Source organism: Musa acuminata, chromosome BXJ2-11 (genome assembly GCF_036884655.1).
Source record: "Musa acuminata AAA Group cultivar baxijiao chromosome BXJ2-11, Cavendish_Baxijiao_AAA, whole genome shotgun sequence".
Classification (NCBI taxonomy): Eukaryota; Viridiplantae; Streptophyta; class Magnoliopsida; order Zingiberales; family Musaceae; genus Musa; species Musa acuminata.
This window is the reverse complement of record NC_088348.1, coordinates 27,822,690-27,850,612: the sequence shown is the minus strand read 5'-3', so window position 1 is coordinate 27,850,612 and position 27,923 is coordinate 27,822,690. Positions and strand designations below refer to the sequence as shown.

The 27,923-nt window shown below is 38.0% G+C and overlaps 1 protein-coding gene across 1 annotated transcript; it reads right to left on the bottom strand.

Annotated features, from left to right (window-relative positions):
* Positions 1-31: 31 nt before the first annotated feature.
* On the bottom strand, positions 32-27,923 carry LOC103971748 (dnaJ homolog subfamily C GRV2). The gene is made up of 22 exons (XM_009385855.3): positions 27,061-27,923; positions 26,124-26,357; positions 25,906-25,993; positions 23,321-23,529; positions 22,184-22,285; positions 22,052-22,114; positions 19,604-21,847; positions 16,468-16,830; positions 14,228-14,368; positions 11,583-11,975; positions 10,975-11,463; positions 9,916-10,139; positions 9,473-9,817; positions 8,915-9,209; positions 7,235-7,690; positions 6,818-7,163; positions 5,654-5,997; positions 5,111-5,575; positions 3,293-3,417; positions 2,220-2,343; positions 1,739-1,807; positions 32-527 (listed from the first exon to the last, which is right to left on the bottom strand). Exons 1-22 carry the CDS (start codon positions 27,544-27,546, stop codon positions 333-335), a joined length of 7,800 nt encoding a protein of 2,599 aa, XP_009384130.2. The 5' UTR covers positions 27,547-27,923; the 3' UTR covers positions 32-332.

The window sequence follows — 27,923 nt, the reverse complement described above, 5'->3', positions numbered from 1 at the left end:
CTAAGAGGCACATTGAACTTTGCATAACAAAGACTGGAAATTCTGGGTATCTTCTATAGCTTTGAATAACTAACAGTCGAAAAGATCCAACCTTAACAAACCTCACTTATTTCAGCATTTAGATACAAAGAAATATGATACATAAACCGATAGGAATTCAAGCTTTTACAAGCAAAAATATAAAATTGGCCTTTTCCTTCAACATTTAAAATCAAGATACTGTACACTATGTACTCTTTTTGTTGGGGATGGGGGTGGGACAGCTGTACCATTCCGGGATGATGCTAGCTACTGGAGCATGCATCTGTCTCTCTCTATATGGACTGGTGGTTCTACTTTTCATTTGAGTTTGCAGCAGAAGCAGTAGGTGGTAGCCTCATTGGAGCGGGCTGTGGAGGTGGAGCAGTAAGTGCATATGTAAATTTCGATGATGAGCTCTCAATTAGTCCTGCAACTCCAGCAGCCGCAGATTGAGCATTTGAAGGGAGGAAAAGATCGTGTTTTTGATCTTTATAAGCACTCCATACCTGGCAAAGCAAATACTCAGTGACAACAAGCAAAAGTCAGCTACAACTAACATCTACAGCGATGAGAACACAAATCGTGTGCATATATTTTCTGTAATCGTGGCTTTAAGTGGTTAACATCAAATAAAATAAAAATAATAATACAACTTTATGCTTGAGATTGGGAAATCCATTACTAATAGAAGAAATCCTACTGTCCACTGACTTGGTCAAGAACAATCATTTATAAGCCCATAGTCAATTATTTTGGCAGCAATAAACTACAACAGAGTCAAATAACAGGTCAGACATTGTCTAGTTGTCTATTTTTCAGGTTGTTATTGCCCAATTATAATTGCTTAACCAAGCTCAATATAATGTACATTTTAAGTTTATTCCAACAAAAGTTAAATACAGTCCTTGTTGATCAAAATCAGTTGCAAGGATTCCTGAAGGGCATCGTAATCTTAACTTAGGTGGTGTATCAGAGACTGGTCAGGGTCATCTAATGTCAATATTTGTATGAATTAGTCGATAGGACTAGATGGACCTGCTTCTAGCAAATTCAGTTTAAGCCAAAGAATGTTGTGCCAATTGTTATGTGCAGTAGCATGCTACACTCTTGAGTCATGCTACAGGTGCCAATGTATATGCCTAAGTCAAGTTTTGTTACTTGCCAACCAGCAAGCAAGGGAAATCCTGACCAACACAAGGTTCCATTTGTGCCAGAAACGTATCAATATTCAATGCCACGAAACAAAAATGTAAACAAATTGGGCCACAGAAGGCTTATGCTATTCAAGCCATTGGAATAGCCGACATAGAGTGCACCTGTGATGGGGCCTTCGGCTATTTAAGAATAATTCAACCACAACTTAACAAAAGCAAAAGGAAACATCGACACTGTCAATCAAACTGTGAAGCATAATAGAGGCACCTCAAAGCAACAACCTAAAAATTATTGTGTGCCTTTTCCATAAAACATTATGATAAACAATTAAGAGCAACTTCCAAGCACTTATTTACAAGTGCTGCAGTACCTAATTTTGCCCAGTGCAGAAAGTTTGTTGAAAACCATGTATAATTAAGAAGAAGATCAAAGGAAATCAGCAGGGTATTACAATTGTTCAATATAAGATTTCATAATCTTGGAAATTTATAATAGGATATGTCAGCATATATTCAAAGTACGAAAAGAAGTAACTAAATGCACAAACTAACTCAAAACTTACATCAGAAGCATTTAATATGTCTCGAATTTTACCACAATGGGCACCCTCTGCTGCAAAAGCATGCAAAACCTGGATCAAATCACACAAATCAAACTTCAAGTCAAGTTCCCTTGCCTAGATTAATAGCCATGAATTTTATAATAAAATATTCTATAGAAAGTAACGGCGCAAACTTCACACAAATCAGTTAAGGAATTTTCTAAGTTCATAATCATTCAATTTCACCTTCCATCAGTGGTCACAGTACACATGATAAGCATGATATTAGGGTTTGATATTATCCTTCTATCCTAAATATACTATAGGCAAAAATGCAAACATGTTAGCTTCAGAGCTCTAACTCAACTATGAAGTTATAGTGTTAAACAAGAATGAAAATTCAATTGATACCCCTAACAAACTGGAACTTCATGGATCTATTGTGGCAGACAAATACCCGATTGGAGAATATAACACAAAGAACTTTCAAAAGGAGCTTTACCTCCACTGCAAGGACTCGCCCAATTGAAGCTTCAGATTCATTCCATTTCATTTGTGCACATAGTCCATGTCTCCCACCAGCTCTCCAGTCAAGAAGACCAAGAAGTACTTCCACAAGGCCGACCCTACGATTTACATGCAAAAATACATTGTTAGAAGCCAAAAGATTTTATCCCAATATAGAAGTAAGAAGATAAATCGTATTCTCAATAGAATAGATCAGCAAATGCCACTATATTTTCAGTTCAGATTTTAAAGGAAACTGGTGCAGCTTCATAAATGATTTGAAAAGTGATATGGATGAGCTTCTAGCATAAAGTTTGTGCAAAATCCTTCTGCCTCATGCTGAGTGCCCCTTAAGAACCATAAATATGAAAATCAAGTATGCAATTGAAAGCACTATAAAATCATGTGGTGGACAAGTGGAATAGCAATTAGTCCATAAACTTGAAAACATTACAAGACTTCTTAAGAAAGATTAGCTTAGCTAAAATTATTCTCTCTTTCTATTGACCTCTTGACAAGAGTATGAAGCAATTAGAATTATCTACAAAGACTACCGAACAATGTAGCACATAACATTTTCCTAGTTATGTACTTGTACTTCTTCCCTTGGCCATTGTATGTTTTGACAGAATATGTGATGGTACATCAGAGAAACCACATAACAGTAGTTCTACTCAAAGACAAGTGCATGTAAAGTAATTAAAGGCAAATCTATAGTAGAGAAGAACCCCAGGAACAGACACAACTGAACTTCGTTAAATCTGAAGGTCAACCTCAAAGCATCCTATGTTCTTTTTCCATGACAAAAATTCTGCAATGATGGTATAAGATCAAGTACACTGAACTCCATGAAAATTAAAGTTCTTACCAAAGTAATTCCATTATAAGCTTTGTTCTTTGGCAGATAATATAAAAGCCAAATTCTGAAGCTGGTCAATGGACAAGTAAATCTATGGTCTTGCATAAAATTAAGATGGTCTAGATTGATCCTATTTTTCAAAACATGCAAGATTTGAGAAGCTTTTCGCAAGTAAGAAGAAACTATAAACTTTATTTGGGGCAACTTACTTCAATGCCTGTGCAACAAGTGCATCACGGGCACGATTTCCAGCAACAACAACACGTTTTAGTGTCTCTAGAGCCAGTATACCACCACCTTGCCAACCTATCGCTTTCATAAGCAAAGGAACAACCTGAAATAAGATCACCGAAAAGAAAATGAGTGAACACCAGATCTAAATAATCAAGCAAGCAAAACTGCAGTGCAGCAAAAAAAAAAGAAAGAAATAAGCATGAACATATCAATAATGCAAAAATGCAAATCATGCGAACATCAATGTTCAAGATATGACATTATAACATCGACATTGATACTTTTAACTGTTTATACCAAGGCAAAGTACTAAATTAAACAATTTTCTGCAATTGCAAATGGAAATTCTAATAGGTCCCACAAATTTGCAAATTTTGTATAATGAGTTCTATATAACCGACAGTGCATCTCATCATTTGCTGAAGCATGAATTATCTTTACATAGAAGGGGTGAAGAAAGAAAAGAAGTATGGAGGGAAGATAATAAAGGTCTTTCGGATATTAACAAAAGAATATATTTTATCAGTTGAGAAGAGGCCATGATGATGGTAAAGTTAAAACACTATAAAAAGTAAGAAGAAACCTTGCTTGATATTATAAGGAACATACTTGAGCGAAAAACAACCAAGTGGTTCAAAATTCAATATGAGACCGGTACCAGCCCGAGGCTAAATCAAAAAGGGTCTAGTATGTGTCAATATGTCACATATAGTATACCGGCAAAATGATCAACATAGACCAAAGGGAAAGAGGGAGAGAAAAGAGGATAAGGAGGAGAGGAGACATAGGAGGAGAAGGACGAGGAGAATAATGACGGGAGGAGGTGGTGGAACAGGGCGAAATTGCACAATCCAAGTCTGGTCGGACAGGTGAATACTGGTCAGCACATACAGTCCCAGGCTAGAACAGTATGGGTCAAGTATGTGCCAATATGTCACACATAGTATACCAGCAAAATGATCGACACAGACCAATGAGAAAGAGGGAGAGAAAAGAGGATAAGGAGAAGAGGAGGCAAAGGAGAAGGATGAGGAGGATAATGAGAGGAGGAACAGGGCGAAATTATACGATCCAAGTGCTGGTCGGACAGGTGAATAATGGTCAGCACGTACCAGTCCAATTGATTTTTTGAACCTTGAAATCAACATTTATTATTAAATGGAGATGGCATATTATTCAAAACACCAAGTAAAAAATGTATATGTCAATTTTACCAAAACAGACCATCTATTTAATGGAGCTTGCAATGTTGCTATCAAACAAATGGTAAGTAGAAACATAAGTAAAGTTAAGGGACCAATAAACGTAACATGCAAATAACTTTTGACTAATAAAAGAATGTACCACTAATAACATACACAAAATTAATGTATTAAGTAACTTTCTTATGATATAAACATAATTTCAATGTTCTAAGAGATCAATTATAATAACTAGCCACTAATAGATGAATAAAAGATTAGAAAGTACCAATCATTTTGTAGATTGGATTTCTTTCTCTCAATAAATAGAAATTCTTGTTTGAAATCTGTTCAACTTAATCCAAAGACCAAATTGAAACCAAACAATATGTACGACACTTCAAGTATTCTTAAAATTTCTTAACAGTTTTGACACACATGGAAATATTTGTATAAAACAGAGCACTTAATAAAGCAAAACAATAGCGAACAGGTTAAGTAAAAAAAAGGTAGGACTTTGTTTCAGTTGCAATACTAAGATTCATGGTTATATAATTAATCAATTAAAGATCTAATCTAAAATCAAATACATCGTTTCTAAAATTTCAGTACCTGAGGAGTCCCAACACTAGTGGCTGCCATAGCCTCTGCACAAATTGTACTAGAAGCCAGTTGATGTAATATTCGTAAACAACTAAGGCGCACACGTTCTTGTGGGGTCTGACTGCTGGAATCTGATTGTGCATCCTCAGTTTCTTTATGTCCATCATTGCTTGCACTATTCACCTCTTCAGAAGCCATCTTTTCTCGGCTTCCTTCAAATGCCATGGCAGCAACGAGTTTTGGAACATACCCAAGATAACCAACATGGTCTGCAAGGGCAGGATGTACCCGTAACAAGGACACAAGTGCAGCAGACAGCAGCAAAGGAAGCTCAGAATCAGCAGCTCGTGATTCATAATGGGTTGCAGCAATTGATGAAACATATTGATCCAACAGTCCTTCCAAAAATCTCTTGGGATTCCTCAAGGGAAACTTTGGGTCTTTCAAGAAAAGCCTTACATAGATACCCCCAACCTGCAAGCACAAGAAGCACACATGAAGCTCAATATACATCTGGAAACCAACCAATGTATGTGATCTTATGAGGCTTACCTGTGGTTCATCTCTCATCACATGTTGGCCTGATGCCTGTTCAGGTACATCCCAATCATCAAGGCGGCCTTTCATCTGTTCTTGGTAGAGGTCCAATGCCATAGTTGACAATTGTGCAGAGAGAGAAGCTGCCATTGCTGGTGTCCATACAAGTTCTGGTGTTTCTGTTGTTTGATCAAGAGATGAAACTACCGCTTCACCTGGTCCATCCCTGACAGCAGATACTAAGCCATCTGGAAGAAACCTTGCTAGTGTAATAGCTACTCTAGGGCCATGCATTGGCTGTCCAACAAGCTTGCTCAACAAGGATGCAGCTGCTGCTCTTTGTTGTAAAGGAATTTCTTCTGCAAAATGAAACTAACATCAGAAGGATACAAAATTGCTACAACTTTTGATGCAATGTTATGCATTTGAGGACTATAGTCTATACAATTTATATCACTCTGCAAGGAGTCAGCCTATAAATTTTTGAAGGCAATCAAATGGTAGATTGATTGGAAAATTTACTGTAGTTTCCCAGACCCGATATTTTACACCCTAATTGCAGTGAAGCACCCAAGAATGCTAAGAAATTTAGCATAATTTAATTTAAATACGATATAATATCCATATCAAGGTAGGCCCACGATAGATACTTTGTTATAATCCAGAAAACACTCCACTGAGTGTATGCTGCAGCTTATTAGGTAAAGAATTTCTACGTAGAATCACCTAAGGCATCAATGGTTGGCCAATGCCCTCAATTCTATTCAAGATTAGCCATGGACAGCCAAAGAGATGTTTGTGTTTAATCACAAACAGATAGATAGATATATATATGTATATATATATATATATATACTTATATAAAAACTAGTGAAAAATAGACTCACAAGTCAATCCAATAACATTAAACCAATAGCAACACACAAAATTAGCTGCCATGCATATTTCAGAAAAGTTACCTAGAAGCTTTTGTTTTATTTTTAATATCACTTTCACTGTGGGTTCTTTAACATAATATTTCAAACTTTAATGTAAATGCTCATGCAACAATGAATTTCAGAGATCAAGGAGATGATGGTTTTTATTTAACAACATAATCATTACCTATGTGTGAACAAACAATAGAGAAAACAAATACATTGTTTTTTTTTATTTTGGGGTGTGGGGATGAGGATTTACCATGCATAGGCAGAATAAGTTCAAGAATGTACACAACCCCACCATGCTTGGCTACAGCCCAAGCAAGCTCAGGCGTGCCGGCCAGGGAATAAAGGACTGCAAGAGCTCCTTCTCTGCAGGCAGGATTCCTGTGAAGTATCTGTAATAAAAGGATGGCGTTCGCCCTTTCTGCAACCATAGCTTCCAAACAAGGAGCATATGTTGTCAAAAGCAACAGCACTGTAAGGCATATTTGCGGAATGTTGCTTTCAACTGGGACAACAACGGTTAGACATTCAAAGAGTGGTGTAAGCTGTTCTTTCGTGGAAAACATAGCAGCCAAACTAGGGTTGCTCGTCAACAGGTTCTGCAGAAAAACAAAAGGTAGTTAATATATCTATTGATGAGGTCCGGGTTTCAACAAATCACTTGGTGTACCTGAAGAGATGTCAACCCAATTTGAAGATTCTTTATTGCTAAAGCTTCTTGCTCCCTCCTTTCGTCTACACCAGAAACCTTCAGAAATTCATTGGCTTTTTCTTTGTCACTAGCTACACTAACTGTACCGTTTTGAAGTGCGGATAACTCCGGAGATGAAAAGTTATGATCAAATGTATTTGCAGCAGCAACATCCAAGTCTTTCAATGTATGCACTAGTTCTGATATATATTTAAGAAGAGCAACAGAAAAAACCTCAGGCTCAGTTATTTCATAATCTGGTTGATCATTGTAGACCCTCAGGTAAACATTGCCAACATGTAACTCTTTTGATAAAGCTTGATAAGTGAAAGATTGTGATTCTAACAAATCATAGGAACCATCAGGACGTTGATTGGCCCGCTGCTGATCCACAAACTTGAGCAATTCAGCTCGCGTGGAAGAATTCCATATAATCTGCAACACCAAATAATTGTTATTATCCAATTTAAAAGGAAAAAGCATAATGATTGATTCAATAAAAACAGATGCATGACATGATTGTTTGCCTTCCGACTGAAAAGCTAAGTGGAAAATGTACTGACGACTAGAAAAATCCTAAATCGTTAAAATAATAGGTTGTACATCTTTTCTATTCCATTTTTAAAAAGTACCCAAGGCTAGTTTTCTGTGTAGTTTCCAACATTTGCCTCTTGTCTATGTAAACTAATATATTATAAAATAGACAGGTTCCAGAAATTCTGAAGGTAAAGCAACCAGATTATTGGGCATTATATAATCTTGCTAATTAATCATTTATAAAATATATTTGCTTTCATTTTCTAAATCAAAATTTTCCATGTTCTCTCTCTGAGAATACTCCTGGATCAATGGGAACCTTCAACTCTTTGATCCAAAGTTTCATGGTCATGAACTACACTGCCTGCATTATAGGTAACCTACATACCTATATACTAATTAACTTACAGGTATTATGTCCTCCACCTATGTCCCATAGATAGCTACCTTAATTAGTAACCCAGGAGTACTTCAAAAGGTTACTCTCAAATAAAAAAAACTACAAAGAGCATATTCATACACATGCTAATATCATAAACCCAATGCTAAAACACTTGAAGCTTTCTAGTCAAATTCTGGCTGAAGTAAGCAATAAAGAAACTTAAAAGCATTTGCAGTGAAAATTTGATGCAGATAAAATGTGCAGTATTTGTATGTCTATCTACCCCTAGGTACAACCTGGTTCATTAGATTCTTGCATTACCAGATTAATGCATGTAAGAAAACAAAATTGGTTGATGTTGATAATGATAACGGACAAAATTACAAGAAACACTCTGATCTTCGTACAACTATTTTGATCTTTGTCTTCCAAAATTATGAACTTGAAGAATAAAAGACAGCCCGCTGCACAGGCTTCCACTACTGAGCAACCTGCCTCACATCCTTCGGATACGAAAGTGAGAAACACTTAAAAAATATTTCTCAGATGGTCATTAGATCTGGAGACATCACTTGCACCTTTAAAATTAGCAATGATCAGATGCAAAAGCACATGTGAAAGAACAAGCAATGCTATAACAAGTTTATTGAAACTCAACATGGTTTAGGATCACTAGTTTTAGATTAAAAACTGTAACAATTATAAACTTGAAAAAGGGAAAAAAGTTCTGATTTGTTAACCTCTGGAGTCTCCAGATTTGCATTTAAATTTGACAAAAGATCCTTTGATGCCCGACTTTTAAGCATATTAGCAAGCTTGGGAGTAAGTAAAGCCCGGAGTGCACTAGCAGCCAGTTGGTTATAAGGGATTGACACTCCATCTTCACAAACACCACATAGCTTCGATAGAGCTTGAGTTGCGAGAACTGCATGGATATTTTTAGCAATTTGAACACTAGCACCAACACCATGAGCCTCATTTAGACCATTCTCCTCTGCTGTAGAATCATACTGGAGCAGAAGCGGCAATAGGTACCTGAAAAATGAAATTTTGAACCCATAATAATAATAATAATAATTATTATTATTATAATTATATATATATATATATATATATATATATATATATATATATATATATATATATATCAGCTAGTGATACAGTTTCATACATTATTGATTCCTTGAGTCAGTCAGTTTATCAAAGAGAATATGGTGCATAACTTTTAAGGTGTGACATGATATTATTTCCCTAGTTTAGCAAAAAGGAACAGAAGAAAACTTTAAAACAACATGTACCATAACAGGCCAGCTGCAAGTAGAGCATCCTGTGATTCAGATGATGCTGATAAATGAGCTGCTGTTTGAAGAGCAGCATCAACAGCTGCAGGAATTAGCTCTAGTTCAGTGCAGTGCACAATGTCCTCTACAAGACCTCCAAATTTGAGCATCTCAGCTCTTGCTGTTTCAAACTGACTCACAACAGAAAAGGTACGCATCACATTTGTCACGATGATGGTAGCAGGTTCATTTGCAGGTGTTGTGGGTTGAACCACACACATGCAACGGGAAAGAAGGGTTGCTAAGAGGGGAATCCCATCATCTCTGATAAGCTCTTCACCATTCAAAGAAGATGATGCACACCTGATGCAGAAGAACAGAAGCATATCAGATACACACAAAAGGAAAGGATAGATCAAGCTGAGAATATTAAAAAAGCATTGTAAACAAAAAATATATACGTCAGCCAAATCAGCTCTGAAGCTGCAATAAGTAGAGGGGCCCTTTCTGATGAAAGGAAATTGCTATCATCCTCATCAACGGTAACAGCATTTAGCAACATCGGATATCCAGCATATTTGAAGGGTTCCAAGACACCACCATATCGTCTGTACAAGATGCACTGTCCCTTTAACAGAAGTAACAACCTCCAAACTTGTGGACCTTGCAATCCTTGCATGGTTGCCTGCTAGCACAAAAACAATATAGTCGAATATGAAGAAAATAGCAGTTATATCTTATGATCGATAAAAAATTAAAATTCATTAGAGTTGATCAATCTTGCATTAATTTTATAATTCAGCACTACTTGCATATACTTCCTTGCGATAGTTGCTGCTGTTTTAGCATCATGGTTAGACACAAATGCAAAAAAGTACATTTAAAGATACTCCAAAAGCAAGTGTTGTCTACATCTACTATATGCATTCTTGACAAATATCATTTATAAATTTACAGAAACATAGAAAGAAATTTGTGCATAGAGGAAAGACCAAGGACTCTCGAATGCCATCAATTATGTCTAATTTGGCTGCTAGTTTTGAGATTGAGATGACCCGTAAAGCATGCAATGTGGCGTGAAAATATAGATGAAAAACAGGGATAAACATTTAGCAAGCTTTTATAGATTGATAGTGTTTTAAACCATGGATCAATCAACTGAACATCAGGAATTTCCCAAATTGTACATCTCAAAATGTTTTATTATTATCTTCACATTTGTAAACTTATGTAGTAATTAAGCAACAATACCAATAATTATACCAATTTTCGAGGGTAAATATTGATATTCAAGCAATACCATGGACAATTAATCTTTTTCTAACATGAATCTGCAAGATTATTTGCTTTTGCGAGAGGATAAAAAGACAGACAGAACATGATGGCAAATAATCTTCATCTTGTCAATCTTGCTAAAGTTTTATATTCAAGAATTAGAATAAATAAAGTAGTTTATCAACAATATAAAAAATAGCTAAATTAAAATATATAAGAAGATTTAGTAATATGCAAACATATACCTGCAACCGTTCATAAGCCTTCTGCACAGCGACAAACTTCTCCCTCCCTTCAGGATTTTTGTCAGGATGATACTTTATCGCCAGTTTCCGATATTGGCGCTTAAGCCTTTCTTCATCTATGCTATCAATCTGACTGGGCTTGTTATATTTGTCATCCTCTGCCTCCGAAGGTTGCCTATTCTTACCAAGTATAATGTCATCCATGGAGATCTCCAATATCTTGCAAGCTTCTTCCTCGGAAAGATCCATTGGACGCCGAGTTAATTCCTCACGCCACATTACCAACAGCGACTGTAAAAATTCAACATGCTCAACGATGGGCCAATTGGGAAACCTTATCTCATCACACAAATTTCGGAGATAATAACGATGGCACCACATTTCATCTCGTAGTTCTGGATAAGTTACTGGAGGCATAGGAGCATAATCATACAATGAATGACAGTGCTGTGATAACTTCTGTGGAAAATCACCAAGATGCTGCAAAACCTGGCAACATATGGGTTACCATGGTATTCCATGATCAGATGAATCACAAGACAAATAAGAATTAAAACAATGTCAGGCAAATTGACAAATTATACCACTTGAAGAGCATGTAGATGTACCTGCCGAATCAGATGTTCTGCTCTCATTTTGTGTGTCCAAATGATTTCTGGGGTATCAGAATCAGATACCATCGCTGCAGCAAAAGCTGCAGGTCCACTACGCTCCAGTACATATAACAAGGATTCTGGAAGAAGTCCACCCAGTACACTTCGCTTTGCCAAGGGCAAAGACGAAGATACTGCTGCCTCTTCACCACCATGGAATGCTTGATGGATGTGTGTCACAGAAAATAGTTGTGCGATCGAATGAAGATTAGATCCAGGATATGCAAGAGAAAAATAAAAGGCACCAGTGCTATATAATCGAACCATTGCCTTTGGATTTCTTGTCACAATAGCCTTGAGCAAGGAAGCAGCCACCTCAACGATGCTAGGTTCCCCAGTAAGAATAGCCTGATATCTCACAGAGGCATTAACAATCTATCAATTGCTGGTCTTTACTGACTCCAGTCATTTGCATGGGGCACAAGAAAGAATAATGTATTGCTTGACTATGAGTTTATACAAGAATTTGAAACAGTAAACAGCCTATTTATTGACTACAAAACAAGGATACAATAGACTCGAGATGCTTATGTTCAATTATAAGCTATAAAAGCTCATAGCCCATGAAATGCAGCACTAAAAGTCAAATTTAATAACTGGTCCTAACAAGGAGACCTGATAGTTGGTCAAAAGTACTTTACAGAAAAACTGGACCTGCATTTCCAGAAACAAGTCCAGTGTTCATGAATATAATGCTCTAATAGACTGAAAATTAGAAGAAAATTTTCGAAAAATAGAAATAACATGCATAACAAGAAACAGAATACAAAGTTAGATATGGTAATAAAAAGTTAAATCTGGAACTCCAGCTACATATAAATATACTGATGCATGCCATATCAGACACACATGCCCGCCACATACATATTAGAAGTACAGAAAATATGTTTTTCCTAAATTTCTCTAGTTGAAAATCTCAAAATTACCAACAAGGCAATTTGCTCGAGAATTTACATAGCCACAGAACTTTCAAGAAAAAGAAAGGTAAGCATATCAAATTAAGCGTATTAAAAATAGACCAACAACAAAAGACAATGTAGAAGTGGTAGAGAATTTAGAAGAAGCCGTCAACTTGACATCAGACCTCCTAGCTTAATCTAATGAACTTGCACATTACGAAGAAAGTGCCAGTGATTTTTCGAACTTACACATTCTTTCAAGTGACTTTCCACGAAACAAAATGAAAACTCAGCAGAAAAGTATTGGTAATATGTGTTGCCCAAGCCAAACAACTTGAAGTTTTGTTCACTTAATGTAGCAAATCTAAGATAGCAAATCCTTTAAAGCAAGCTCAGTCACTGAAACATCAAATATATCAAACTTCAGACTGCTATTTCTCTTACTGGGTTTTTTCTCACTAACAATGTTGTATGCCAAAGTCCAACATAAGCAGTGCTTGGTGACTCAAGTTTCACTGAAAAAGGTTGCGTCTCTAATCAGTGTTCAGGGATACACCACTGCAAAAGCTTAATCACTAGACATAGTCTATTAAGTCCATGATATTACATACTATTTGGCTGGCCCAACTTCACCAAAATTTGACCATTCAATTGTGAGGCCTAAAGATAATACATTAGTATAAACTAGGTGAGAAATTATACTAAACATGCTGATTGTCAGACATCTAGGTTAACCTCTTATCTTTTCAAAGCTCAGTCATGCTGATTGTCAGGTCTTGAGTGACAAGATCACCATGGCGCGAAAAATTGGGGAACAGGTCTCATTCTTACCCAGGCAGAGTTGATCTGCTAAGATTAATTTTGTTCAGTGTTCAGACTTCCAAGTATCCTAGCACAGCATCTTTATTTTGCCAAATAAGATTATATTAGCGAATGATACCACTTATAAAAGTTTTATATCATCAGGCCCAGATTAAAACATTTACAGAATATTAACTACATTTTCTATGTTAAAACTTCTGTTTGCGAGAACTCAAATAATCTATTCTTCCAATTGTTCCATTACTAAAGGTCTATGAATTAACACAACATGCTTTTGTGAAGCTGGGAGGTCTTTTAATCTAGAGTGGGAAGATAGATGGCTCTTACAGGATTGCAAAGGGGATCTGATAATGACGACCATGAGGAAACCTCTTTTAGCTGCTGCAATATATAATATCTCAACAGAAAGGAATCTTTTTTGGTCAACAGCAGAGAATCATTTTGCAAAGCGTCGTGGACACCATCAGATTGAAGTTCTGATATAGAACTGCTATGCAAAAAAATTCTGATCGCATAGACTTTCTGGAAAAGTTGAATATAAATTTTAGTTCTTGCTCTTCTTAGCCTTGCATAACTATTTTCTTAAAGTTTCTAGTTTCTGCATCTGAAATCTAATAGAGGATGTGGATTAATAATTCCAGCAATAGCTTGCTGAGTTTCTGTTACTGCAATCTGAAGGAGTTGCATCAAAAGTGTCGCTCATGATTCCTTGCAGATTACTACTTTCAGTGCTAAAAGTAGGCCTGTCTAGCATGCCGCAGTAAATGGTGGGTTCTATGCTTTAAATTCTTTCTATGAGGACCTGCTGAGTTGATCTAGCTTTTCATTCCATGCAAGGGTAATTCAAGCTTACAAACACATTTGGTATGAAAATATCACCTGAGCAATATGTGGAAGACATCGAGGACTTGACAAAATTCGCTTCACCCTTGGTGTTGGAGTTACAATCTCTCCAGCATCATCAAGATCAGATCGTGCAGACACCATGCTGTGTAGTATAGCCAGAGCAGCCTCTCCCACCTGAACATAAAGAGAAGTTCGGCAATCAATCTAGCATCATCATAGTCATCATCATCAAGATCTAAACTATTTCCCATCAATAAATGCTCAACTACAGAGCAATTAGCACCCAGAAACAGGATCATTGCCCAGCCATATGTTTGCCAGCCACATGCTTGCCCAAATGCCAAGGTGTTAGCAACAAACTGCACACAGTTATGTACATCAATATAGGCTCACATAGATAAGCATGGACATAAGGAATGCGCTCCAAGTTCTATCATAGACCAAAACTGCATCCTTTAAGGGCATCAAGATGCAATATATATAAGAAAATAAACAAGGTTCGTCATACCGCAATGTACCACTCGGTACAGGCGGTACATACTGGTCCAATAAGGGACCAATATGAGCGGTACATTGGTGCGTTCCATATACTATGTGTCGGTACATTGGTACACCCCCCATATATCATGTGTCAGTACACTCGGTATGGCATGGTACAATGTGGTACGGTACGTACCGACAGTTGGTACACCAGTATGGACTGATAAAACGAACCATAAAAATAAATGTGTTTGAATTATGAAAAAATGCATTTGAAAAATACCAATATTAGTTAATATTTATAATTACTCTCCACTAAGATTCACAGTCTGCTGATAGTTGACCAAAACAAGATGCCAGAATATTAAAATCTCAGACAGATACATAAGCAGTGATTTAAAAAGCGCTAGGCGCCAAGGTCCAAAAACGCCCGAAGCGCCAGGTGCTCGCCCAGGCGCTCGCTCGAACGAAGCGAGGCGCTAAAATATAAAAATATATAATATAATTAATCAATATAATTATTTAAAATTTTAAATTAAAATATGCTATTAAATTAAGAAAATCTATTAACAGTATTGAAAATTAATAATTTTAAATAAACCTAACAATATTAACAGTATACAGTATAACAGTATACTGTATACTGTTAACAGAAGGAGAAGAAGGAAGTGTAAGAGGGTGCTGAGCCTGCTGACTGAGAAAAGCGGAAGCGGCAGCGGCGGCAGCGGTAGCGATAGCGGCAAGCAGCGGGAGTGGGAGCAGGAGCGGTGAGCAGCGGGAGACGCGAGCGGCGACAGCGGCAGCGTTTGCGAGCAGCAACAGCGACGAGTAGTGGCAGCGGGAGCAAGAGCGGCGAGCAGCGAGCAGCGGGAGGCGCAAGCGGCGACAACCGCAGCGTTTGCGAGCAGCGACAACGGCGAGCAACGGGAGCGGGAGCAGGAGCGGCGAGGAGCGGGAGGCGCGAGCGGCGACAGAGGCAGCGTTTGTGAGCAGCGACAGCGGCGAGCAGCGACAGCAGGAGCAGGAGCGGCAAGCAACAAGAGGCGTGAGCGGCAACAGAGGCAACGTTTGCGAGCAGCGACAGCGGCGAGCAGCGAGATCGGGATCAAGATCGGGATCGGAATCGGTAGCGGCGAGGGTTAGGGTTGGATTCTCACTTATATCGATTTTAGTTGGTTCGATTGAACCAACTAACCATCAGAGACCGAACCAGGACCGAACCAGACCTAAAATCCTGGTTCGGTCGCCTTGGTTAACCCAGGCGCTCGTCCGAAGCGCCCAGCGCCTGGGCTCGAGCGAGCGCCCAAGCGGCGCCTATTTAAAGCGCGCCGCCTGGGAGATTAATGAGGCGCTCAGGCCTCGCCTCGCCTCGCCCGAGCGCCTTTTTAAATCACTGTACATAAGAACTTCTTAAACAGATGAGTATAAGAAAACATACTAATATCAAGCACAGTTCACAGATAAAATTCTCTGGTGCCACAATGTAATTTAAAATGCCCTAAAGAACAGTAAAAATAACACAACACAGACAATGAAAGCTCTTATCAAAAATAAAACAACTTGGATTTAACATTATTTTTTTATATTAGTCAAAATTGTTTTGATGCACTGATACCAGAAAGTAATTTTAAATGCCTTGAAGAGAAAAAACAACACAGGACATGAGAGCTATTATCACTTGGAAAGAAACTCAGATTTGGCATTATTATTTCTATTTGTCAAAGTTGTTTCATAACTGCCTTATTTTTTAAACATAAATCATGGCATTAAGTAGTATTCGTAGAATAAAGTACCTGAATGGGAGTTAAAACAGGAACCCGAACAGCCAGCGCCCAACGCAGTTCACGAATGTCACGTAATCGCTTCCAGTCAGCCATACCGGAAGCCCAGCATTTGGTTGTCCAATCAATAGTTTTCTTAGACCAACACCTTCTGATTGCATCTTTTTCCATTGGTCCAACTTGTGTACCATCCTTGTCAATGAACATCCATTCCTTTAAAGGCTCCATAAAAGCAGTAGCTGCTATTAGATTAGACTGCAATGGAATAGAAGTCCTCTCAGAGGCTTCATGGGCTGCAGTTAGAAGATCAACAGCTAAAACACAGCCACCAACCAAGACACATGCTTCAACATTTGATAAATCTTTCATTAAAACCTGCAGTATAAGTTAAAAATTGGTCTAAGATGTATTGCACGAGATTATAAAAGCAACCAAACACACAATTAGGACAATGGACAATTTGCACAATCAAAAGAAAGTCATTCAATATCAATAACTTCCACGACACTAGTAATAAGGTACAAAGAGCAACACAGCATGATATTGAAAAATATGCTGCTTATTTAAGTACAATGTTAGTAAGTTTATTTTCTTCAAATAAATTAAGGAAACACAGATGTTTGCTTACAGAAATAAACACACTGTGTACAACTAACATGTAAAACAGGGACTAAATAGAGACCAAATATGAGATTTTACAAAAGCTGAAGCAAAAAACAAATTAAATGAAATTATGAGAAGAAAATATAACAAAGACAATTTTTTGATTTCCACCTACTCTCTTTCAGTGAAACGTTAAGTAAAGAGTTGCTGATATAACTGCAAGTCCAGTAGTCTACTAAACCTTCATTAGTGTAGACTGAACACAATATGGTTACATAGTTGCTGACACAGGGGAAGTTTAGTGGTGTACTAAATAAACATAGGCCCCTCTAAATATCATATCCCCAATAATCCATGAGTTTCCTTCATTGAGAAATCTCCATTTAAAGTCTAGTTGCTCACAAGTCACCAATAAATTCTACCACTATAGAAGGATACATAGTGCCAGACAATCTACAATTGTACTTGTTTAAGTTCCAACTAGATTTAGGGAAATATTTTTTTACCAAAATTTAACTGACTGGATAGATAAAGAAAGAGTCAATCAAAATCCATTCTCGTCTTTTAAGATACCTCAAAATGATGCAAACTATTCCTCAATTTTCTGTGTGAATATGAAACTCCAAACTTGCCACTTCTCCAATGATAATTTTTTATTGATATAAATCCCCAATAATTTTGATTGATATAAAAATTATGATTTTTATAAGTTCTAACTATGATCTTGTTATCAAGAAATCTTTATGGACAAACACTTGGCATCAAATTATTGCTGGGCTGTATATTTCACATATACTGAATAATGCTAGTCACAAACATGTGGAAACTGAACTCGTTACAGATGACTACAGAGTAATCATCAGTCTTCAATATAAGATGAATATAAATAGATTATGGTTATACTAATACTGCTATGTTGACTTCAAGGAGAATGAATAATTAACCACAATAAGCTATAGAAAAAATATACCTCCCACCACTCTATAAGTTCACTATCATTAGAAGTTAATGGAGCTTGCACATCATTTTCACTTAAAGTTCAAATGTTCAATCACATTTCAGGCATGTTTTCATCAACCTTACCATCCAAACTCAATTGAACAAGCCCAGATTACTTGACATGATTAAATGCCCCTCTTCATCCAAATCCTTCTTAAGGTTCCACGGCTCCAACTTATCGCTTGAGAATAGAATAAAATGTGCAAACGATAACTTACCATGAATGACCCTCATATTTCTGAACTAAAATGCAATTTGTCATTTCTCCATGAAGAACATGATTGATGATGGGAATCTTATCATATTCATTTTAACATATTCAACATCTTATATACAACATTAGTGATTCAAATTACACACAAGTGATTTAAAAGCTTAATTCAACAAAAGGAAATTCATAAATACACTACATAAACAAATGAATAATTTTCAAGTGTCCAAAAGCAAGTATGTAATAAAGATAGAAGATGTTTGAGGCCCTAAATAAACAAATAAAAATCATAATTTAATAACAGAAGATCGAATATACTAGATGACTAGGTCATGGTAAACAATAGGTTAGACAAATGAACTTTCAAAGAAATTCTTGACAAGTCCTAAATCATAAAAGAACCTTAGCGACTAGAAAATGCTTACTGCTATAGTCACGATACAGCTAAGATGAATGGCAGAATAAATTTGCAGATGCTGTCTATATGCATTGTCTTATTTCTTTGCTCAAAACACCTTCTCAATCTCATTCAACTATAAAAGACACTTTCAACCTCTTGCTTCAATATACCCATTAATTTTTTAAAGGTACATGCAGTCACCCTCAACAATTGTTCTTTCATGGCAGGGGAGAGTATGGCCCGGAATTGTCTCATTACAAACAATAAATTGACCTAAGCATGGTGTTTAGAGATACCTTTTTAGCGCGATGAATGCCATCCTATGTTTAACTGACAGGGCAATCCTTGGTCACCCTCAAACTAATTGGACACCTTTAACAATCAGATAAAAAATGGAATAACATTTGTTCACATAGAAAACCTAGACATTTTTCTATGGAAACTAATTCACCTCCCTTTACACCCTTTCTTATACCATAGATCTTGACCTTATCAGCTAATACCACTAGAGAGACTAGTTGATATGTTAAAGCAACTTTCTTTTGCCAAGGATTCTACTACAAGGCAATTTGATCTGTCCAAACATGCCAACTATTTAGGGATGCCTCAGAAATAGAGAGTATCTACCATCTGTAGCAAGAAGGTTTTTGCACCATTGTAACACAAATTTCATCGACTAGAGGCAGAAGATTAAATTAAGAAACTGATGAGAACTGCTATATTATCATCCCACATAAAGTCCACAAAAACATAACTACCATGCTTTGTTTCTAGAGGCTACCATGATTCTGAATATCACAATGCACCTTCTGAGTCACTCAAGAGTTTCTATAAACATTCTAGAATCTATGCATTCACAAAGAAAGACAAATAGACTAGGACCAAATTTAGTAATACATTGGCACAATTATATATTCTTGAGCTAATGAAGCGACCTTTAAAAGAAGAAGCAGGCGGTGCCTCAATGCTCGATCATCTGTTCTATCCAACAAAACAGTAATATGAGCTGTACCATCAAAAGGGCCGATGGTTTTATAATGCTGTTCATATACAATGGTCATTGCCCTTGAACATAGCTCCCTTACAGCAGAGCCTCCACCTCCACCAAAACCATCTAGTCTTCCCATATCACACCAGTCATCAGATGAACCCAACTCATCGGGAATGGCACCATCGACGGTAAGCCCTATGTCTGCATCACACAAGAAACGGTGATATAATGCTCTGAAGAATGCAACAGGGTCCCGTAGTGGGAAGTCCTGTGCCCCACAACTGCTTCCACTTTCAAGCAGCAACCGCAGATAATACTGCCCTACACAGACTTCTTTTGATAAGCTGGCATAGCTCACTAAAAATTCTGCATAGTTCCAAGAAATCTTAGGTGCACTATCTTGCACATTATTAACTTCAAGTATACCACCTTCAGGAAGAATGTCTTCTGTTCGCTCCTTTTCAACATCCAGTTTATGAACTTCTGCTTGTAAAGCCTCTCTAAGCTCTTGCCTGGTGCGCTCATTCCAAATTAGATCAGCACGGTTGTGATCTAGCTCAAACGCTCTCCAAAATCCATGCCAATTACATAGCAACCTACCAGATCCCACAGGGGTATTCTCTACAACGACCTGAGCAGGGGCAGGGAAGTCAGAATCCATGGAACCAACAAAGTTAACAGCAGCGTCAACAGAAGCAGAAACATTTGGATCCAGTTTTTGCGACATTTGATGAAAATTATCAGAAATAACAACTCCTGAACCAGAATTTTGTGGAAATGCATAGGAAGGTTCGCTGATCTGGCTTGCACCTGGATGAGCAAAAGATGAAACCAAATACTGCCCAAAGTTTGACTCTTGGAGAGGTTTCAGGTCACTTTGTGCCCCTAGGAAGGCACTGGGAGTCTGTTTTGCCAAATCACCATCTTGAACATTTTGTAGAGGACTCAACCCAAGTTCTTGAGAAGCAATACTTCTTCCAAAACGGCCTTTCCTCTGCTGAAGTATGTGTCTCTGTCTTCGCCTAGTTAAAAGGACTTCTTCATTTAATTGGTTCTGATCTTCTGAAGCAGCATCTATTCTCGTGTGCAAATAAGCAACAAGGCCAGGAGGAAGAACTCTTGAAAGCAAATCAAGAGCAGGTTGATAAGAATCAGCCCAAAGAGCTACGAGTTGTCGACTAACATCACGGCGCTCCCCAGCAGGAAGGAAAAATGCATGCAGCAAATGTCTCAAGAGAGCACCATCTCTTAAGGCAGCATCACGCATAGATTCCGCTGCAATTGCATCCTCCTCTGCTATAGTCCGCATGATAACAGCCACTGTCTCTCTCACACTTTCAGCAGGATGACCAAATAAAGCAAACAAGTGTCGGCGCAAACCAGCAACTTGGCGTAGCAACTCAACAAAAGTAGTATGTTGAGTCGTTTCACCTTGAGGTTCACAAAGCATAGCTTCAAGTACTTCCACAACTGACATTGACAATAATGGAGACACAGATGCCGGTTTTAACCTATTTACAAGGATAGTAACATAATTCTGATGTGCAAATAGTACAGACTTAGTGTGCATATATGTGGCATGTGTCTCCCCTTTCGAGTCAACCAGTATACTAGAATCACCAGGACCACCACCAATAAGCATAGAAACTAACCCAGCCGCTTCAGCTGCTACACCTTCTGATCCATTTCTTAGTAACCCCATTATTCTCCCAACAGCAGCAGGAAATGACATAACATGGGATGCTGCAGATTTTGATGCAAGCAACCTACGTAAACATGCAATGAACCCAATGACTGTTGCTGCTGCTTTGGGTGATGGAGGGGGAGGGGGAGGAGCATCCGGAGGAAGGTTAGGTGTTGCTGGAAGCATTGTGATCAAAGCCATTAAGACTACCTCAGGCACTTCGAGATTAGGAGGTACTCCACCATAGGGTACGCAAGCATTAAACTCCCTTATTCTACGCCACAACTTTGCTCTTGAACCAGGGACTGAGCCCCCTTCAGCGACAGCATCTTTGGCAGCTGCAGCTAAATGTTTCAAATGCATGGATGCAGTTTCCACATCAACAACAGGATGCTGCTGACTAGGACTAAGCTGATGTTTATGAGAACAAACACTTCCACAAGGAGGATCTATGCGATGACCAGGCATGGTCAGTCTTGGCAATATGGGAACAGGGCTCTGGCTCTGCATTACGAAAACAGAAAATTTATGTAACAGACTGCAAAAATCTCCTCCTTTTTCCTATTTATAGATGTAACTTATACAAGATATGGTGTAAACAAATACAGTAGCGGCAGAATGATCTAGTAAGTATGACCGTTAGTGGTGGCTTCAATCTCCAAATGCAATAAAACATGACTTAGGACTCGAATAAAAAATGTCACCCACCTCTGACTGCAGAACATCCCGAAGAGCTGCAAGTAAGCTGTCACGAGAAGTGCTTGCATATACCTGATAGATATAGAATTGATGTTTAACAAATTACACCAGAACTGACATAAAGTCATATAAAATACTTACATGAATTGGACAACCATCAGAGAATTCAACTGCGAACATCTGTGGTTCTTCTGCAAACCGAACAAGAGAACTTACAGCAGAGAGAGGGCGAACAATGACAGCCTGGAAAACCCAAAATTGTAGATAAAGAAATTTTTCTAAATCCTGGCTTGAACAAGGAATCACTAAAAATACATATATTAACAGTAAAATAGCAGCTTAAATAAGGAAAACCTAGAGACATATAGTTATTAGCAAAACAATAAACAAAAAAAATCCAATATTATTAATTAAAATGATACTTTTTCTGAACCTACCTAACCTTCAGAACAAGTTAAATAGTGATGGACAATCAAAATTTTAAGCACTTTTGAAAACAATACAGGTGAAAGTTTTCAAGTAAAGCACAGTCAAACAACATTGAATCCTGCCACTTGAAACAAGTACTTGTAATTTCTTGTTTGTATGTGAGAGTAGCAGATCTGTTTAAAGGTTAGTCATCATCCTTTTGAATAGATGCAGAATATGCAATGAGAAGAAAAACCTCATTAACAGTATTATTGTTTAGTTCATTCTGCTTACAGGCTTAGATGCATAACATAATAAAGCATATAGTGTGTCTACACAAGACAAATAAATTCATCCTGAAAGTACTATAATTAGAATCCTGATTTGACTCCGGAAGTAATGAGCACCCCCAGTTTTCCAGTAAATATTTGAAATCTTTAAGATCATGTTTACCATGGATGATACAGCAACTCAGTGCAGTAGCCAATCATAGTGCATGTCATCAAACGCTAAATGGCATGATGTCATCAATCTTGTAAACTTCTCAAAGATAACCTTTCTCTTATCACTTTGTAATATGTGCACCACCATGAAAAAAGCAAACATATACAAACAGACTTAAATCATGCCTAAAGGGAATGAATGATAGAAATATTAGAGAACAAGTGATGTGTAATATTGGTATACAATCGGAACCCCTTCCTACTTTTCATGTTAGGGAATCGTTTATCCTATTTAGGTTGTTTCATCTTTAAATCCAATATATTTCATAAATAATAATTGGACTTCATCCTTTGTATTATATACTTATGTTATGCAATGTCGCCAAAACACCAAGTCAGAGTTAGTGCAAAATAACATCCACAGCACCTCATAGTTATCAGGACGCCTTTCAACAATTGCAAGTTTCGTAAGAATAAGCTGTCGAGATACAGAGTCCCCTTGTTCTCCTAGGCCTCCCTTAGGTCCAATCCCAAGACTTAAGCTCTCAACATTAGCAGTTCCCTTGGCAGCAGAACGTAACCTCGTCACAGACCATCCGCCATAAGGGGTCTCATTTGCTCCAACTGCCTCCTTTGCTGCAACATACGATGTACTATTGAAGAAATTAAACCACAATGATAATGGCAATTCACTTATCAAAAGCAAGATACATAAGCAACACAAAATTAATACCATCATGATGTTATTTTAACACACATCAGCAGAAGGTGCAGAATTCAGAAGTCCAGATTTGTCAATATCTTTAGAAGTTAACCTTGATTCCTTTAGAAAGAATTATCAGAGAACAAGAGCAATAAAAATCATAGTTGAGGACATCTAGTGTAGTGGTCCGCTTAAAGTAAAGAATACACTCATCTTTAGAACAATTATGAGGGGGTTTAAGTACTCAATCAGTTTAAACAGGTCAACCTATTACACCATTGACCCAACAGGATAAGTGGTTCCTGTCACCCTCAGATCTGGCATATAAAAAAAAGCTAGTTTTTTTTTTTCCTGAAACCATTTTTTTTAACCTGAAACCATTGATCCGGATAGTTCAGTCATTTGAACCATATTGGTTCTCTAGTTCACACAAGTCAAATGGTTTGATCTATATAGTGATCCCAATTCTCTTTTAAACCATTTCCTTTTTAACACTCTAGACATCATTTATTGTATTGGATTTGGATATTGTATATCCATAATTTTGTTGAGTGTCAACATATACACAGAGCACCCAGTTTTGCAACAATGTAATATTAGTAACAATTAAAATAAATTACTGTATGTTTAGACAACATATCTACACTTGCATTTTTGTCTCAAAAAAAAATTTATATTAACATCCAAAAATTTTGAACCTCCGAATTAAACAAGTTTTCAATATTAAAATTACTAATATGTATTCTTTTATCTATTTACAATGTCACATGTTGATTCATGATCGAACCTCAGTTGAACCACTGTCTGGTGACCCATGCAAATTGGTCTTTAAGACACTTAATTATACATCATGCCCCAAAAACCTTTTAAAGCCTACAATCATGAGAAGGTTACAAGCTGGTAAGTCCATATAAAAAGATCAAAAGAATACACTACTCGGAGTATTCCCATTGTATAAAAAACAGTCTATGACATGTATGCAATAGACCACATCACATGTCTCATACGTAGCAGCAAGAAATGGTATTCCGCCTGATTGGACTGCATATTATGTGAGCAGCTGCGTCAGACCACATAGGACCCTATAATGTTTGATACACAAAATGTAATGACATTTTTTAATAAAACAGCTAGAGACTTTAAGCCTTTAGTGATATTGTAACAGAAATATTACTTTTCCAATATTGTGGATGTTCATTATCTTATAGCCACAAAATTTATACATTCATCAAGGACCAATTATGCAATAAAGAAACAATAATTTCGTTAAACAGTTTGTATCTCTTTAATATAGCTTCATATACCTACATGTAACTTGTCTTACTATGCTCAGGTGTGCTATGACTTGCTCTTATCCACTGATGAGATGCAATCATATTGCTTGAAAATATTTCATTGTTTTTTCTTTCTGATTTTAAATTTCAATATAGGTATATACATATTAAAAAAGATTCCACATGCATCCCTACATGCAATATGTGCACTATGCACTGACCTAACTGTATAGCTTACCACTTCCAGTTTTTAAACTTTGAGAATTCTTAAGGCAGCACCATTCTTCCAGCTATCAACCAAAAACTAGCAAAACATGGTCCATTTTTTTAATATGGGGAGCGCTTTCTTTCAAAAAATATGTAGCAAAAAAAATGAACAACAGTGCCAGAAACTCCACAGCATGGTCTGATGAGGGCCAATGTATACAGAACTACCCTTGCAAGCAAAGAGATTAAATGGTATGGGGAAAGCTAACGAGAAAAGCTTTGTTGTTTGCCATAATGAATTTCAAGCCTTATTCCTTAGAAAGTGACAACTTTTTGCTTTCAAATCCAAATGCATTTGTGACATGTCTATTCTATCACTTACAGTCTAATGGAAATTATGAATATTTCCTTATCAAGTAAATCATTTGACTCACATGATATAGGAGTACATCATTGTACAAATGGAACACATGATCAACCAACAACACAGTGCTACTCTCTGGTTTTTAGCTATTTAAACTTGAAATTGATTGTCATTCAGTCCTCAAAATGACTATCACCATCCAACTTTCATTCATTATGTTAATTGTATACTGGTTCTAGATGAAAGGAGTTAAAAATTTAGGTTAATTAGCAAATTCTGTCATAGTTTGTTATTCGTTACAGCAAAGAAGTATTAGTAATCATACATTAACATGAAATGTGAATTAATAAAAGAAAAAGGCACCCAAAACAGATTAAAACCAAAACCTCTTACATAGCGACAAAAGATCAAATACATACAAAAAAGCAAGGAAGAACTTTTTCAGGATTATTGCATGAGCATACCTCTTTTGTTAATAAAATCTGCTATTGTCATTGATTGAGAACTATTAACTGATAACAACAGCCCAACGGTAGTTTTTGCAGTTTTAGTCTGCAAAGACATCCACAGATATCGATAACATAAGAAGGATAACAGAACATCCACAATGGCCATCAGACACCTTGAAATAACCAGAGGAAGCAACATTCTCTGAAAGCAACAAAGAAGGAAACAACATTACCAAGTATGATACGATTGCTGAATTAGAGGCACCAGCGGCAGCTGTGAAAGCTTTACTTTTTCTCCCATACATGGGACAGAGAACAAATCCTCCTGAGTCAACATTTCTATTCCCATAATTGTCAGCCAGAAGTATGATGGCGGGAGAATCCATGTCTCTGAAATCCAAGCACCACCGAGGATCTCCAGACTGTCCGTCAAGGAGTTCGGCACCAGTGGCTGTAACCTTCAATTTCTGTACAACGAAATTTTGCATAAGGTGTCATTGAGAAAAAAAGGAATACTATGCTCAAATAACACTTTATCATAGTTCGTGCTGAAACAAAATCAGTTAATAGGAGCTACAACTAATTGTCATCGAATTTTAGGTTCAAGGTGATGCAGATAATGTGATGGGTTATTTAATATGCAGCACTTAACATGTCCAGCAGAACGCTGCAGTGAATCCTTGGGGAGAACATTATAGGAATATTTGGCCTTCTAACAAAAAGTAACCACGGGAGCAGGACCAAATCAAGGGCCCGTGACTGTTGTGGAATGACATTATTTACATAATGCACAAGAATTCCAACCATCAAAAACGAAGAAAAATGCAGTAATATAACAGCATAATCTGTGAATTTGTTTTGTCAATGCAAGTTCAAGACAACCAAAAAGATACCAAGAATTATCACTGTCCACCAAGCTTCTGGTGGAAGCAGAAACTCAAGCCCTTGACCACACTACACTGTAACTGCATCGTGTCCAAGCCAAAAATGATCACTAAATAGACGATCGAGCCAACTGCTCAACAAGGAAAGCGACTTGTCTGCAGAAAAACAACTCCATCTAACCCAATGACTAGATAAAAACAAAAACAGGGTTCAATGGACTGCAGATAATTAAGTGTTTCAAGGCATATGGATTAGAAGAGGTGAGAAGATTAGCGCGTCACTTACAAAAGGGATCCATTCTGAGGTCCTTCGCCGAAGATGAAGTACTGGGAATTCCATGACCGGCCCCAACTTACCCCACCTAAGCCGGTGCAGGGCTGTCAGGATGCTCGCCCTAAACCTGGATGAGAACTTGATCGCCTTGAATTTGCCTTTCCCGTCGGTCCGCACACTAACAGTAAACTCCTGCGAGCCGACATCATCCCCGCGTCCTAGCACCGGGGCCGCTCCCTCGAAGTCGGCAGCGACGTCATAAGAATTGGTGACGACCAGCGTCGAAGGATCGAGCGTAACGATCCCGGAGCTTGAGATGCAGAAGATCCGCTTGTACCGGCCCCGCCACGAATGCTTGATGGCCATGTACCGGGCCAAGTACTCGGGCTCCTCGGGCACGGCTGGGCCGGCCGGGACCGGAGCCGGAGCAGCCTCCACCGGCGGCGGGTGATGGTGGTTGGCGGAGGCGGATGCGGCGTGCCGGCTGACGAAATCCATAGGGGTCGGGGGGAGGCTCTCTAGATATCGGGTGCGCGGGGCATGAGGGATTCGCAGGAGGGTGAAGAGGCGCAAGCCCGCGTTCGCCTCGGACGGGCCGTGGCGTGACTGATTCGCCCCCAGCGCTGCCGATCTCCGGCGAGGTCACCTCCTGGTTTCTTGGGCTCCGACGCCCTCGTTGCGATCGAAACCCTAGGGTTCCGAGGGATCGATCCGCTCAGTCGTCGTCGTCGTTGTCTTCGCCAACGTCAATCGGGAATGGGCGATCGGGGGTTAGTGATTCTTGGAATCAAAGAGGCGTCCCTCTCCTCCTTCGCCTCCTGTTATCGTTTCATCGGGGCTTCGGTCGGGATCTCGTAGTCGGCGGACGTGTGCGC